At 37.8% G+C, this 14,380-nt stretch overlaps 1 protein-coding gene and 1 long non-coding RNA gene across 6 annotated transcripts in view; one reads left to right on the top strand and one right to left on the bottom strand.

Annotated features, from left to right (window-relative positions):
* Positions 1-14,380, top strand: part of LOC103470154 (slit homolog 1 protein-like) — a 57,688-nt gene that overhangs the window by 42,258 nt on the left and 1,050 nt on the right. For 3 of the 5 annotated variants that reach the window (XM_008418344.2, XM_008418363.2, XM_008418354.2), the window contains 12 exons: positions 2,358-2,482; positions 3,375-3,469; positions 3,941-4,080; positions 4,195-4,288; positions 5,243-5,380; positions 6,366-6,594; positions 6,696-6,826; positions 10,491-10,645; positions 10,747-10,958; positions 12,358-12,482; positions 13,196-13,404; positions 13,992-14,374. In XM_008418344.2, the coding sequence (XP_008416566.1) occupies positions 2,358-2,482; positions 3,375-3,469; positions 3,941-4,080; positions 4,195-4,288; positions 5,243-5,380; positions 6,366-6,594; positions 6,696-6,826; positions 10,491-10,645; positions 10,747-10,958; positions 12,358-12,482; positions 13,196-13,404; positions 13,992-14,254 (1,916 nt within the window). In that variant the 3' untranslated portion in view covers positions 14,255-14,374. The other 2 variants (XR_001777106.1, XM_008418371.2) reach the window with 2 other exon arrangements.
* Positions 6,346-11,587, bottom strand: LOC103470147 (uncharacterized). Its single transcript, XR_534458.1, has 3 exons — positions 11,549-11,587; positions 6,544-6,601; positions 6,346-6,437 (listed from the first exon to the last, which is right to left on the bottom strand). It is a non-coding gene; the product is annotated as an uncharacterized LOC103470147 (long non-coding RNA).

The raw sequence follows: 14,380 nt of genomic DNA, 5'->3' as shown, positions 1-14,380 counted from the left end.
ATTATCATGCATGTGGAAACGCCTCCTAATGAACGATCTAATGAAATGTTTTTAGTTGGTGTGGCTCAGTAGAGGAGTTGGTGGCTGCTACTCCCACACACTCGCAGCTCCAGACACTGCAGTGCAGACGGATCTAATTTACAGAAATCTGCAGAAAATCGCCTCTGTAGACACATTAAACCAGAATTTACTGGAGGTGGATGTTTTGCGGCACTGCTCTGCAGGCTATTTTTATAAAACATTTAAAACAACATGCAGTGCAATGAGGTTTTACGTACAAAACCAGCTCTTTTGAGAAGCTATTTGTTCCTTCTATACATACGCTGTATTTTTTCTCCTAAAACATTGAAACACTGCTATGCTATTTAATTTATCCAACATTCAACCTTTTTTTTAAGTAACGTGAAACTAAATGATGTATGAGCTGCTCAATAATTAGCCTTAGATTTGAATAGTTCCTCTGTGCCTCTGTGTTATTCTCAAAAAAAGCTTTTTGTGTTTGTTCTGTAAAAAGTTTTAACATTCAACACAGCATCCAGGCTATTTGACCAAAGAAAATGGCAGTGAAAAAAAAGGGTATTTTACAGCAGCTCAACTGCAGGAAAAATCATAATGGCTGGTTATTTTTGTCATTTTTAAATTCAGGATGACTCATCATCATGATTGATTTCTGAGTTTTAAACACTTTAGTTTTTGGACCTGGAGAGCAAAATATGACTTTTCGTAAATTTATTTATTTCTGTTTTACCTTGTTCTATGTTTAGCCATTTTTTCTAGTATACAAACAAATTATTAGTGAATTAACAAATTTAACAAATATCACATATTTCATAGAAAATATTTCTTTATTTTTCCATCTATTTCCATCTGTTTTTTTTTTGTTTGTTTTTTTTTACATAATATGCCCTTCTGAAATGTTTTAAAATGACCTTGAAATATAATCTCTAATATTCATACCAAATTACAGGACTCCATTTAAGTATATTGCCATTTTTTTATTCATTACTTAGTTAGCAGGATAGCTAATATTTATGTGCAGTTAAAGTACAGGATTTAAAAATCCCCCTTTGAGTCATTTTTACATATTTTTGTGTTTTTGTTGAGAATACTAAATGTATTTTTATTCATTACATTATATTTGTGATCATTTGGAGAGTAAATTATTGGAATTACATTTTTTTTTCTCTAGTCAGAGATAATACGTGACACAAATATGACTGATGTGGAGGAACATGCAGATATTAAAATTTTCATTGGGATTGACCAAACACATGGGATTATAAATTAGATTATCAGAAGGTCAGTTTAAAGTCTAAAATGGAGAACGATTTGGACGGGGTTCTTGAAACAGAGTGAGGGGGAAGTAGTTGTTGTGCTGTGGCGCCCCCGAATGGTAGCAGCTGACAGAAAGAGAAAAATAATTAAGTCATTTATTCTCAGTTTTCTTTTGTAATGCTGCCTTTTCTAACCATAATCGCTTTTCTTTTCATATGTGGCCACGTTTATGCCAGTGGCTTTCCACTGTTCATCAGTCACAGCGCCCTCTAGTGGTCTCAACTTCTTCAGAGTTTCAAACACAGCTGGAAACGTTGCTGCCTTTGGTAATTTGCAGTCAAGCAGCAATTTAATTTGTCAAATTATTGTAAACAACAACAAAGCGAATCATAACATTACTAAATGACTAATTATCACTCTAATAAATTTCATCCTTAGCATTATAATCATGAGATTCAGGTTGTCCTGCCTCCACTATTTTCCATCTATGCCATTGTTTGTGTTTTATGATTTTTGTACGTTTCAAAGGATCAGTCTGTCATCTGTCCACCTCAACCACACATCGGCTTACAGGAAGCATTTGTATTCTGTTTTTCCTCCATTAGCCTATATTGCATACCTGCCAGTCACTTCTTCCTGTGACTGACGTGTTCCTCAGATCCACAAGCAGCAGAGCTATGAAGTGATTGCGCCGTCTGTCAGTTTCAGGCACTCGTCAGATGAGGGTTGCCTCTGAGCCAAAACCAGAAAAACAAAAATAAGGAGGAGGAGAGCAATCACATGTGGAAAGAGGGGGGAAATCACTTTATAAATTTAAATAATATACCAGAGAAACAACAAGAATCCAAATTATAGGGTTCTTGTTATGCTAAAATAATAATTTCAGCAAGATTTGCATATCAAAAAATAAAACGTCTGATTAACTGAACAATGATAGGTCTGCATATTTTGATGCACAATTTTCTTTGGAGAGGTTGTTATGTTTCTCGTATTGTAATGCCACTTGAGTGCCTTGAAAGGTGCTATGCTAGCAAACCAAATTCTGCCTCTGTGTGTATATGTGTGTGTGTGTGTGTAATCAGGTCCAGTGGACATTTCTGTTCAGGCCAAATGCACTCCATGCGTTTCCTCCCCTTGCCAGAACCAGGGAACCTGCCAAATCCACCAATCCCAGCAGTACACCTGCGCCTGCAAGTCGGGTTTTACGGTATGAATCAAAACGTAAAGGGATATAATCAACCCAACGTCCGCCATCTTGCATGTGCATGTTTCCTGACTGTCAGAATCAGTTGTTTTGGTGAAGATTGTTCACAAACAAGGAATCTGACTTTAATTTCATGACAATAAGTGTAAACTTTAGAGCATATATCAAACTTGAGGTCCGGGGGCCAAATCTGGCCTGCCGTAGCTGTTTATGTGGCCCTGTTGACTCTGAGGGGGGCGTAAAAAGGCCTTTAAAAAACCCTGGTGTTTAAAAAAAAATTATAAATCAGTGAAATTAAAGCTACTTTTTATGACAAAGTAGAATTGTAGTTAGAAGAGAAGGAGTAAATATCTGTCCAAAAACTCAGAAATGTAATAGTTTGAAAACCAGAATAAAAAAAAAAACAAAGACATTTCTGACCTTCAAAAGTCAAATATTTGCTGAAAAAAAATTAATTAATCTCAAAATTAATTTTTCTAAAACATTTGTGACTTTTTAAACTAGAAATTTCTGACATTTTCTGAGCTTCTAGAATATTTCTGAGTTTAATCTCAAAATGTTTTGGCGGAAATTCATTTTTCGCCATCTACAGAGGCCCTAATACGCTGTTGCATCTTTGCACATTTATTTCAGTTTGAAAAGGTGTTCCATATTATTTATTTCAATAAGTACTGATTGGATGTAGAGACAGCTATTTATTAATATTTCAACAACTTGTAAATGGGTTTTATCAATACAATAATGGTGTTAATACGGCTCAAAATGAAAACAAGTTTGACACCCCTGGACCTGTACAGGTCTTGGATATTGTTTTTAGTGGATACCTGTCTTTCTTACTAACCTGTTCTTCAGATGGGCTGATCTTTCATACTTTCTGTGTTTGCCGGGCGTACAGGGTAAACACTGCGAGACTCCAGTCGATGCTTGTGTCAGCAATCCCTGCACCAATGGAGGAAGCTGCCTGAGAGACGAGCAGACAGGAGGCTTCAGGTAGCATCATTGTGGTTAGCAACAAATCCACCAAAGCCACTATATATANTATATATATATAGTTATGGCGAAATTCGCCATAGTTATGGCGAATTTCCTTATCTAAAAAATGTTCAGCTGCTTAATTTTCTTGCAAAAATCTTCCTTTCTAGTCAGCAATCTGTTTTTTACTCAGCCATCTGTATTCACTATGTATTTTTGTGATTTTGCATTTTAAGCACTACTTGAGAACCATAAAACTTTATAATAATTATGTCCAGTTACTGTAGATATCATAAAGCATCTGTTTCGTAAAATAAGTACAATTTAAAACTTTTGCCTATTTGCTTATTTAATGACATTTATGATAATGGTGAGAAATATTTTTTAAGGGTCAGAGGAGGCATGCACTGCCCAACCAGATGAGTATTTTTTTTTTTATTTTTGTGCAAGTTATTTTTAACTTGTATTTGTTTGTTTTTACCCTCTTAGCTGCGCGTGTGCATTTGGTTTCCATGGCACATTTTGTGAGGTCAACGTGGACGACTGCGAAGATCACGGATGTGACAATGGCGCCACCTGTGTCGATGGAGTCGGCAACTACACCTGCTTGTGTCCTCCTAACTACAGAGGTACGCCGTACTTCCTTTCGAATCAACTAGTCAGGGAAAGTAATCTGGATGTCTGAAAAAAAGATCTGCACTCTGTTTTTTAGTTGATCCTTGTTTGTCGCTTCTTGTTCCAAGGTCTGCTTTGTGAAGAGGAGGATGATGTTTGTTCTCCAGGTAGAAATCCTTGTCAGCATCAGTCCACCTGCATCAGCAGTCCTACAGGCCCCAGGTAAAAAACACAACTGCACACACACAGTCGTGTTTTTATGTCTTGTGGGAACTTTACATTGACTTCCATTCATTTTCTACAGCCTAACTAACCATCACATACCTAATCCTAATCCTAACCTAAACTCAATTCACGCCTTAGTCCTAAATCTAACCCCTGACCCAAAAACAGTGTTTCCCCTTGTGGGGACCAGACTTCAGTCCCCAAAGGAGCAGTGGGTCCCCACAATGTAGTATGTGTCAGGATAATGGTCCCCACAAGGTGATACAAACAAACGCACGCACGCACGCACACATGCACATCTCTTTTTATCATTGCCAAACTCAGCATAGTTTGAGATTCCCCCATAACCTTTGCTGAATTTTGTGTTGACTTCCTAAAATGATGAACCAGGTGTCAAGTATGTGATTATGGTGCATCTATATGTGTGTGTGTATGCGCGTGTGTGTAAACCAGGTTTTTATATGCTTGTGGGGACCTGTTTCTCTCTACAATGTGGGGTTGTGGGGACCATTGCTCCTTGTGGGGATATTTTCTTGATTCCCATGACTGAAATGCTGTTTTTGGGTTGGGGTTAGGTTTGTGATGGATAGGTTTGTGAAAGATGTTCCATATTTTTTACAGCGCTAGGGTTCTAACCACGCGCTGTAAAAAATATGGAACATCTTTTCAAACTGAAAAAAATGTGCAAAGATGCAACAGCGTATTAGGGCCTCTGTAGATGGCAAAAAATGAACCTCCACCAAAACATTTTGAGATTAAATTCAGAAATATTCTAGAAAGTCAGAAAATTTCAGAAATTTCTGAGTTTAAAAAGTCCCAAATGTTTTAGAAAAATTTATTTTGAGATTAATCTCAAAATGTCTTAATTTTTTTAAACTGTAGAAAATCAGTGAAGTCAATATGGAGTTCCCACAAGACACAAAAACACGACTGTGTGTTTTTTTTCTCCAGGTGTGTGTGTATCCCCGGCTGGGTGGGACCAGACTGCGGCATCGACTACAACGAGTGCGCGGATCACCGCTGTCAGAACTCAGCTCAGTGCATCGACCATCTGGACGGTTACAGCTGCGTCTGCCCGCAGGGATTCAGGTACTGGGAGCACTGGGAGATGGGAAACTCATGAAAGCTCAGCCAGTTATATTCCAAGGAAACGTTAGTTTGTTTTGTTTTTAAATTATGTATGGACATCTTCCAAATAAATATGGTATTCATGATTACAGTCAATTTTAGGATTTATGTTTTGTATGACATTTTATCTTTGTTTTATAGTCTTTTAAATTGATTTATGTTATTAAAGTCCCATCTGGAGACGTTCATTGCAAACTAGCTAACAGTAACAATAACAAATTTTGCTGGGCAATAAATTATCCCTGAAGTTGCAATAAATGATAATATTGTTATTTTCAGACTATTTTGAAATCATATAATGGTAATAGAAAAATAATGTAAGAACAAATTCTCAAAGATCAATAAACCTCAAATTCTAATGAACATTTATTTAATTTGTCAGAGCGTCAACTGATACACAATATAGTTATTTTTCCAGTAGCTACACAACCTATTTATTATCTTATTTGGAGTCAAGGCTTTCGATGAACCCAAAGCATAAAAACAGTAACACTTTAAGTTGGAACATTGTGTAATAAAAGAATAAACAAAGTTATATACAAAGAAAATAAATTTTAAACAAAAGCATGCAAAAGGAGAAGAGTAAACTATATTTACATGTTCAGAAGACTGGGTAGGAGTATAAATGTATTATTACACACATTAGTACCATCATCTAATAAACTATGAGTAAAAGTCATATTGGTATTATTACATTTTTCAATATTATTGGATACTAAAAGACTATTATCGCAGATTTCCCTTCAGTCAAACTCAGGTTTTTGTCTGCATTGGATAACAAAATAAGCATTTCTTGATATGAGTACAAGCTTATAAAACAACAGTTATGAGCAATAGTGACACAACCCCTTATGCTTTTTTTTATTAATGATAAGTACATTTCTAATTTTCCAACTACATTTTCTTGTTGCAACAAATATCTTTCTGATGTATTTTGGCTCCTCAGTGGCGAGTTTTGTGAGGTGACAGATCTTCAGCAGACACCCTGCCAGATGGCCAAGTGTCAGAATGGCGCTCCCTGTAACGACAAGTTGGGGACCGCAATCTGTCAGTGTCCGCCCGGCTTTGAGGGCCAGAGTTGCGAGAAGCTGGTTAGCGTCAACTTTGTGGACAAAGATTCTTACGTCGAACTTCAGGATGTGAAAAACTGGCCTCAGTCCAACATCACGTTGCAGGTAGGGCCTGCAATGTCAGGAAACACAGCGCTTCAGATATTTAGCATCTTACATTCTATCACATGGACATTTTGGTGCGTCTCTCTTCTTTTCTGCTTCAGGTGTCAACTGCGGAAGATAATGGCATCTTGCTGTACAATGGAGATCATGAGCCGATCGCTGTAGAGCTCCATCAGGGTCATGTAAGGGTCACCTATGACCCTGGGAACCAGCCTGCCACCGCTATTTACAGGTAGGTACAAGTAACACACAGACAGATAAATACAATAATCCAACTCTGATTGACCATCCATATGAGGCAGGGAGTCCAAAATGTGGCTCGGAAACGAGTTTGGGTGGCCCTTGATCTGAACTCGAGAACAGCATAAATTTGACTCGCCAGTTCATGAAGTGAATACAGAATTAAAAACAATGTTAAGGTGCAGCCTTTCAAAAAAAGACAGAATTTGAGATACTAAAATGGAAAATGTAAGGTGCAACACAAGTTTTTTTGCTTTTAATTTGATTTAATTTATTTGTAAAAACAACCGTTTTTACCAAAATGCAGTGTTGGGCATCCCATTTTAATTAACTATTCAAAATAAAGCAAAAGTGAGCTATATACTGCACCTGTTGCCAAAAAGACAAACAAAAAAAAGAAAAGAAAAATATGATTAACCTGAAAAAATTAGGATACAGTTGTTTATTTTTTCTTAAATCTGGCAAACCTGCAAAACATTTTTTGTGTTATCAGTCTTTTGCCTGGAGAAATGTGACTGCCATCATTTTTAGTTTCAGGTAAAAATGAAAGCATAAGATAGTTTTTGTAATTATGATTAAAAACAAAAATACTAAAATGTTTGTGGCCCTTTCAGCCTTACCTTTACCTACCAAAAGGCTTGGGCACCCCTGATATAAGGCATATATATTTATCAAAAGTTCCACTTGAATATATAGAACAACACAAGAGACACTGATAGCATCAGGAAGGGACAATGATAACACTTGTTAAAGGACAGTACTGCTGTAAATCAGTGAATATATTATAAGTGAGAAGAAATTCTCCAGCAGTCTCTTATAGATATCACCTTAGCTAAACACATCTAAATAAGACCTTCCTTATGTATAAAGAAGTCACCAAATACATGTGGGTGGCCTGCCAAATGCTGCATTGGGAGGACTGGACAGTCGTGGAGTTTAACCTTAAAGAGGACTTTTATCCAAAATTCACATTTTGGTTGTTTTCATACTTCCATTTGGGTCACAGCTGCTTTTAAAAACAGCCCAGACACTTTTTGGCAATAAATTTATGTTTTTTGGTATCTGGAAAATGAGCCCTTTTAAAAACCTCCCGTTACCTAGCAACCCTAGCTGAATTCCAGCATGTTTGATCAGCTAGTTTTGCCAATGTATGCACTGTACAATGGCTGCTAGAAAAGACAAGTGCTTTGTTGTTGATTTACCATCCAGAAACCACTGCTGCACTCTTGTATATTGTGCAGGAGGCTCCACTTTTGCTTTTCAAAGACATACGGTTGTATAATCTTTTTACAGACATTTTCATGTGTGAGGGTAAATGCAGAGTTAGGTGGGGTGGCCAGCAGCAGGTTATTTGTATTTAGAGTGACAAGACGCTCTAAAACACCTCAAAATTGGCAGAACTGAGCAGACTAAAATCTCATTATCTAAGAGTGATTTTGTGTAAAAGATGTAATGAACATGTTTTGTGTAACCCATAGACCTATGACCTGTTCAAGGTCACCTTTAACAGCAGATTAGATTGTCTTTAAGCATATTTACCTTCAATCAGGACATTGGTGATAATGTCCTCATTGTAAGAAAGCTAAATGTTATATTTTGGGCCCATTTAGAGGATTAATATGGAGATTTAAGCATCATCTCAGTTTTTAGCAGTTCAGTTTGTGTTGATTCATGATCTATATATTGTAGCTTAGAGCCTGTGTTCCTTGGGGAGGAGCAGATGAACTCACAGCCTTTGTCATCTGAATAAAATGGCAGATGCTGCCAAAGACACTTGAGATAAAGAGACCACTCAATCAGATGCGGAGAGCCTAAATGTTCAGACGAGGAGGAAGAGACGCGTCCACCTGGCACATTCTCACACTCATAATCTTACTAAGGATACAGAATAAATTCTATTAAAGCAGCGTCAAGGATAAAATCTGCTTCACTAATTGCGCTTTCAGATCATTTGAGGACATTCACAATCGTGTTTTCTTGTCCTTTTGGAAAGGTTTTTCTTTTAGGATCATCCAATTATAGAGGAACATCTCCACTGAATGATGCTAATATCACCACGTTTGTTTCTGTTCTCTCCCGAGAGTTCTTCGTCTTTTAGCCAGGAATGTCTTTGTCTGATCCTCCTTCTATAGAGGTGTGAGAAATTGAATTTTGCATAACCTGAACTTGGTTGTGAACTTCTTGTTCCAATAGCAAAGGCTTTTTTCTTTGACTTTGTAGCTCATTTCCGCTTTCATCAAACTCATAAAAATATTGTCTTTTCCCAATATTGCATAATTGTGAGGATTTTCACTGTTTAAGGTCAGCTTAATTTCTGACTGTGCCAGATTTTTATTGTGAAGAGCAAACACCGGGACTCCTTTATTTTTCAGTAAAGTACAAGCAGAATATTTCTGGTCACACTGACGAGGCCAAAAGCGGTAGGGATGTTTAACACTGTACCTGTCTCTAAGGAAACATTTTTACAATGACCAATGAGTTATTGAGCAGGAACTTACCAAATAATTAATTAAAAAACATGTAAGGATTAGTTGAAACAGTCAATTAGTGTGGTGGCAAACCAAATTGCTTAAAGGGGGAGTATTATGTAAAATCGACGTTTTGGGTTTTAAATCATGTTTAATGTTATTTCCTCATCAAAACAAAACTGGAGTGTTGCTTTCATTCTTTCATGCAATTAAAGGGTTAATAGAGGAGCGATGTTGTGATCACTTCCTGAAGTGTTGGAAAGAGCAGGAGCTTCTTAAAGAGACAGAGGCCCACTTTCATTATCACAGTCAAATTTATTTTAATGTTTGATATATACAGCATTTTCTTAACAATATAGAACAATATAGTTGAAAAGAAAATGGCACTAGGTGCCTGGAAAATACATAATGGTGCCCCTTTAACATCCCTTAGACTTTAAGCTTGTTCCAGATCCTTATTGACATTATTCTGTCTTTTAATTCTAAAACAGTTTTACCATATAGAAGTTTTTACAGAAATATTGAAGAAATTCAAATCTAATAATAATAACTGAAGTACTGTCACTATCTGCCGCTATAAGCAGTAAATCAATCGCATAATAAATTAAAATTAACTCAATAATTTTAATTTGCAATATTGATCTTCTTTTTCTCTCTCTCTTTCTGGCATAAACTGAAAGATAGAAGTTTTCAGTCTGGTGTTTTGGTCTCAAATAGCCCTTTTCTAGAAGGACAATTTTGTTTAAAGACTTCAGAATATTATTTGTTGTTTCTGTTGTTTTGCTTATTTATTTTGGATATTTAAAATGTCGTCCAGTTCCAGTGTTAAATGTCAGATAGAATTTAAAGTTTACTGAGCTTTCAGAATGTGTTTTTGCATGGTTATGCCATTATTTCCGTTATACAGTATTACTTGAAAATGGTCTCAAAGCAACAATATTATCGTTTATCGCAATAACTACTGGGACAATTTATGCTCAAGCAAAATCTGTTATCCAGACAGGCCTGGTCTGTTCCCACTTATTTACAGATTCTATATATTTATAGAAAAGTGACATTAACCACAAGAATCATAACGATAGGTCTGAAATTTTCCTGTTAGCTACATGTCTTTACCATTTGCATGATTATCATTTTGATTATCATGTTTTACATTGGGGAAAAAGAAATGTGTGGTTTTCTCTGCAGCTCTGAGACGGTAAACGATGGTAATTTCCACACGGTTGAGCTGGTGACCTTTAATCAGATGGTGAACCTGTCTGTGGATGGAGGAGAGCCAACGACTCTGGACAGCCAAGGCCGCGGCCAGCCGCTGACTGGAGAGACGCCTCTTTACGTGGGAGGTAGGAGCGGTGGGCGGCTTCATGCCTCAGCTCAGACATAAATATCTCTGCTGAAGCCAGTGCAGGTCCACATGTAGAGCTGCTGTGGTTTGTCTGGCCAGGTATGCCTGAGGAGGTTATACCGACTTCTCGAGGCCTCTCCTCTCAGAGTCTCAACACGTCCAGTTTCCACGGCTGCATCAGGAACCTCTACATAAACCATGAGCTGCAGGACTTTACCCGGAGCCAAATGAAGCCGGGGGTTGTACCGGGCTGCCAACCCTGCCGCAAACTTTACTGCCTGCATGGCATATGCCAACCCAACAGTGCGCAGGTAGCAACACACAGAGCTGCGACGGTATTCCTCATAAACGTGCTAAACCAGAATTCAAAGTTCCTAAATCAAAAAGTTCCAAAAAAGGCCGTAGGTGGCAGGGGGTGGTTTGGTTCTCACACACACTTCTGACTTGATGGTTTGAAAAAGATATAGATAAAACGATAACTAAAAATCTCTTACAATTTATCTGAAAATGAAAGTTAACCTAATCTGATGTGTCAAGTTCAAAAAGTGGTTAAAAATATAATTTTACACAAACCTCCCATCATCACACCAGATATTTGCCAAACAAAAGAACCTCCACCACGCCCTCCAGTGACTGTAATCACATAAATTAATGGGAGTGTCTAAAAGTTACCAAAGTAATCTGAACAATTCCAAATATAAAAATTAATTACAGATTTTAGTTTTACAATAGCGTAAGTATATTCTATCTGCCCAAGCAAAAACTAACCTGATAGAACATAAGATTTACAAAAATTCAACATAAAATGTCTGCAACACAAATCATGATGTAAGGGTTTCATATCAGTTAATAGATAATTATTGATTATTTTTTTGTTTTAAATATTTCAAATGCTGCCCACCTGGTGGTGTGACCTTTCCTGTTTCATCCACAGTTTTCACTCCACGCTGTCGTTTTTATTTTTAAGCAGTTATGAGACCCTGAGGCGAAACTTAAACTGCAGCTGTGGAAGTTTCTCAACAGGTTGTTGCTAGGTGACCAAAGAATCAGTGAGTTGCTAGGCAACCAAAGAGTGAGTGAGCTAGTCGCTGTCACTGTGTAGTTTGTTCCGGAAGCCCGATCTGTACCGTTGGCTCCTTTGCTCATGCGATGAAGAAATACTTCTGGATTATTCTTAAAATGTACATCTACAAAGTGTTGAATGATGGAATCATCATGGACCAAAGAAATGACCTTTATTTTTACAATAATCACGTCTTTTATGAGATTAGGTAAAGGTTTTGTGGGACTGCACAAGACTATATCCCAATTTTATCTTTACTTCTCATTTTCTTTACATTTTGTACTGTTTTTACGATTACAATGACGCACAAACAGAAAAAATAAATTAAAACACCCCCCTTGGAAGTATTTCTTTTAGCACATGGGAAAATGATGGTCCACATCATGCAGTGATGATCCCACCAACTTTGCTTAGCTAACTATGAGAGATTGAGCAGCTAAAGTCTTTCCTCTGCTTACATCTCCCAGAATGCTTTGTGGTTCTGGATCAAAGTTTAGATGAATGAATGAGTTTTCTATCAGATGTATTTTCGGTTGACATTGATCACATACATAGACAGTATATTGTTGATTTATTGCGCAGCCCGATTTTAAAGTGAAGCTTTGTTTTCCAGATGATTGATGAAGTGAATTTGTCTTTTCTCACAGGGCCCCCAGTGCCACTGCCAGCCAGGTTGGACAGGTCAACACTGTGACCAGCCAATCACTGTAGGCCTCAGTGGAGGCGACGTCGTCACCATGGCGAATGGTATCAACCCCTGTGAGGGAAACAAGTAAGGCACTAGAATGTATTTCCGATAGGGCTCAAATAATCCTCAACTAATTTAGTAATTGATTAAGTGGTGTATGCAGACACAAAAAAGGCCATTTGCTGAAAAAACAACACAAGCAGAGCAGGAATCAAGTCAAAACTGAACAAAATATAAATACATTCTGGATTAAAGACAAAAAAACAAAACTTTAACTGTAAACTTGTTCTACCCAAAGTTCCTCAAGTGGCATAGTTTTAGATTTATGTGGTTCAAATCTGTTAAAAAAACAAACAAAGAAAAAGTCTCCTTTGATTCACTTTCTGCTACGCAGATTTTGATCAGTTTATCCAAATAATAACCTGAGCAGCCGTACAATGTGTTGAGGCTAAGGGCTGAGCTTTTCTCATTTGTTACAAAGCGTTCAGTAGAGGAATACTATTTTATTACATTTTAGAAAATTAAATGTTTATTTTCTCATTTAAAAAGGGAATTGAATTATTTTTGTTTGCATTTACTCTAATATTGTATAAAATACAATATTTTATACAATATCGCACATTTTTATCAGTTTAATTGATTAATTGTCAGATTACTAAATAATCGATTGGTTGCAGCCCTAATTTCAGATCTTTTTTTTTTTTTTCAGATGTCCATATACTCATCATGTCACATCAGTGTGTTATTGATGTTGATCAGTTTTAAAAGAGAATCCTGCACTGATCTCCCTCTTCCAGGTGTGTGAAGGGCGCCTGCATGGTGCTGGATGCTCAGACCTACCGCTGTGAGTGTGAGAAGGGATTCAGAGGAGCGCTGTGTAACCTGCAGGAGGAGCCCGCCGGCTCGTGTCACAGGCTGCAGTGTCTTCACGGCCGCTGTCAAAAGACGGAGGACGGAGAGAGCTGTGTGTGCGAGCAGGGATACACTGGAGAGATCTGCGCTACAGGTGAAAATAACACGCGGATCAGAACCAATGTTGGTCTATATTAGAGGATTCTTTTTAACTCCTCATCCAAACTGATCTATAATTTTCCTCCATGCACTGAAATGCACATTTGTTTTAAAATAGTAGACAAAACAAGACAAAAATACAACTTCCACTGGCAGATTTATTCACGTGCGATGTGGGAAAATGTCGTTATAAGTGAAAAAATCTGCCAGCGAACTAACACTTTTTAGTCAATGCAATATTAAAAATAGTACAGAAGCTGGTCCTCAACTAGATTGCTTTGAGTAGCATAAAATATCAAACTTAGGCAAAAGAAAATTGTTTTTAAATCAGATTCTTTCAAAAGAAAAAAAAACTGCAGCTGTGTGTCTGTCTGGTGAATTTTTGGTTAAAACATGTTTATTTACAGTCATTTACAGTTTTTCAGTCAGTGGGTAGAAAATCCAGACATAATACTCAAGTAAGAGTAAAAAGTACAGCATAGTAAAATCACTCCTGAAAGGTCTTTTTTTTTTTAAAGTTACTCTTCTCCATCCGGTTTTTCAAAGCATTTCCTAACCGTGACGCTGTGCTGCCGCCTGCAGAGACCCCATGTCGAGGTGAGCCGGTCAGAGACTACCACCGGCTGCAGCGCGGCTCCATTCTCTGCCAGACATCAAAACCGTTCTCCTGGGTCGACTGTCGGGGTCACTGTCGGGCTGAAGCCGAGCGGGGAGCCACCGCCGTTTCCTGCTGCGCCCCTCTGAGGGTCCGGCGGCGGCGGATCACCTTCGAATGCGACGACGGCACCTCGTTTACGCAGGATGTGGAGAAACCTGTGGAATGTGGCTGCAAGGAGTGTGTGTAACTATGAGGAAGGGAAGATGAACACTTTCCCACAGGTAGACCGCTTGAAACCAGAACCCAACGCCAGCAGGTAGACCGCTTGAAACCAGAACCCAACGCCAGCAGGTAGACCGCTTGAAACCAGAAC

The sequence above is a fragment of the Poecilia reticulata genome, linkage group LG1 (genome assembly GCF_000633615.1).
Source record: "Poecilia reticulata strain Guanapo linkage group LG1, Guppy_female_1.0+MT, whole genome shotgun sequence".
In the NCBI taxonomy this organism is placed as follows: Eukaryota; Metazoa; Chordata; class Actinopteri; order Cyprinodontiformes; family Poeciliidae; genus Poecilia; species Poecilia reticulata.
Note: the sequence above shows the minus strand (reverse complement) of the source record. Positions and strands in the feature narration are given on the sequence as shown.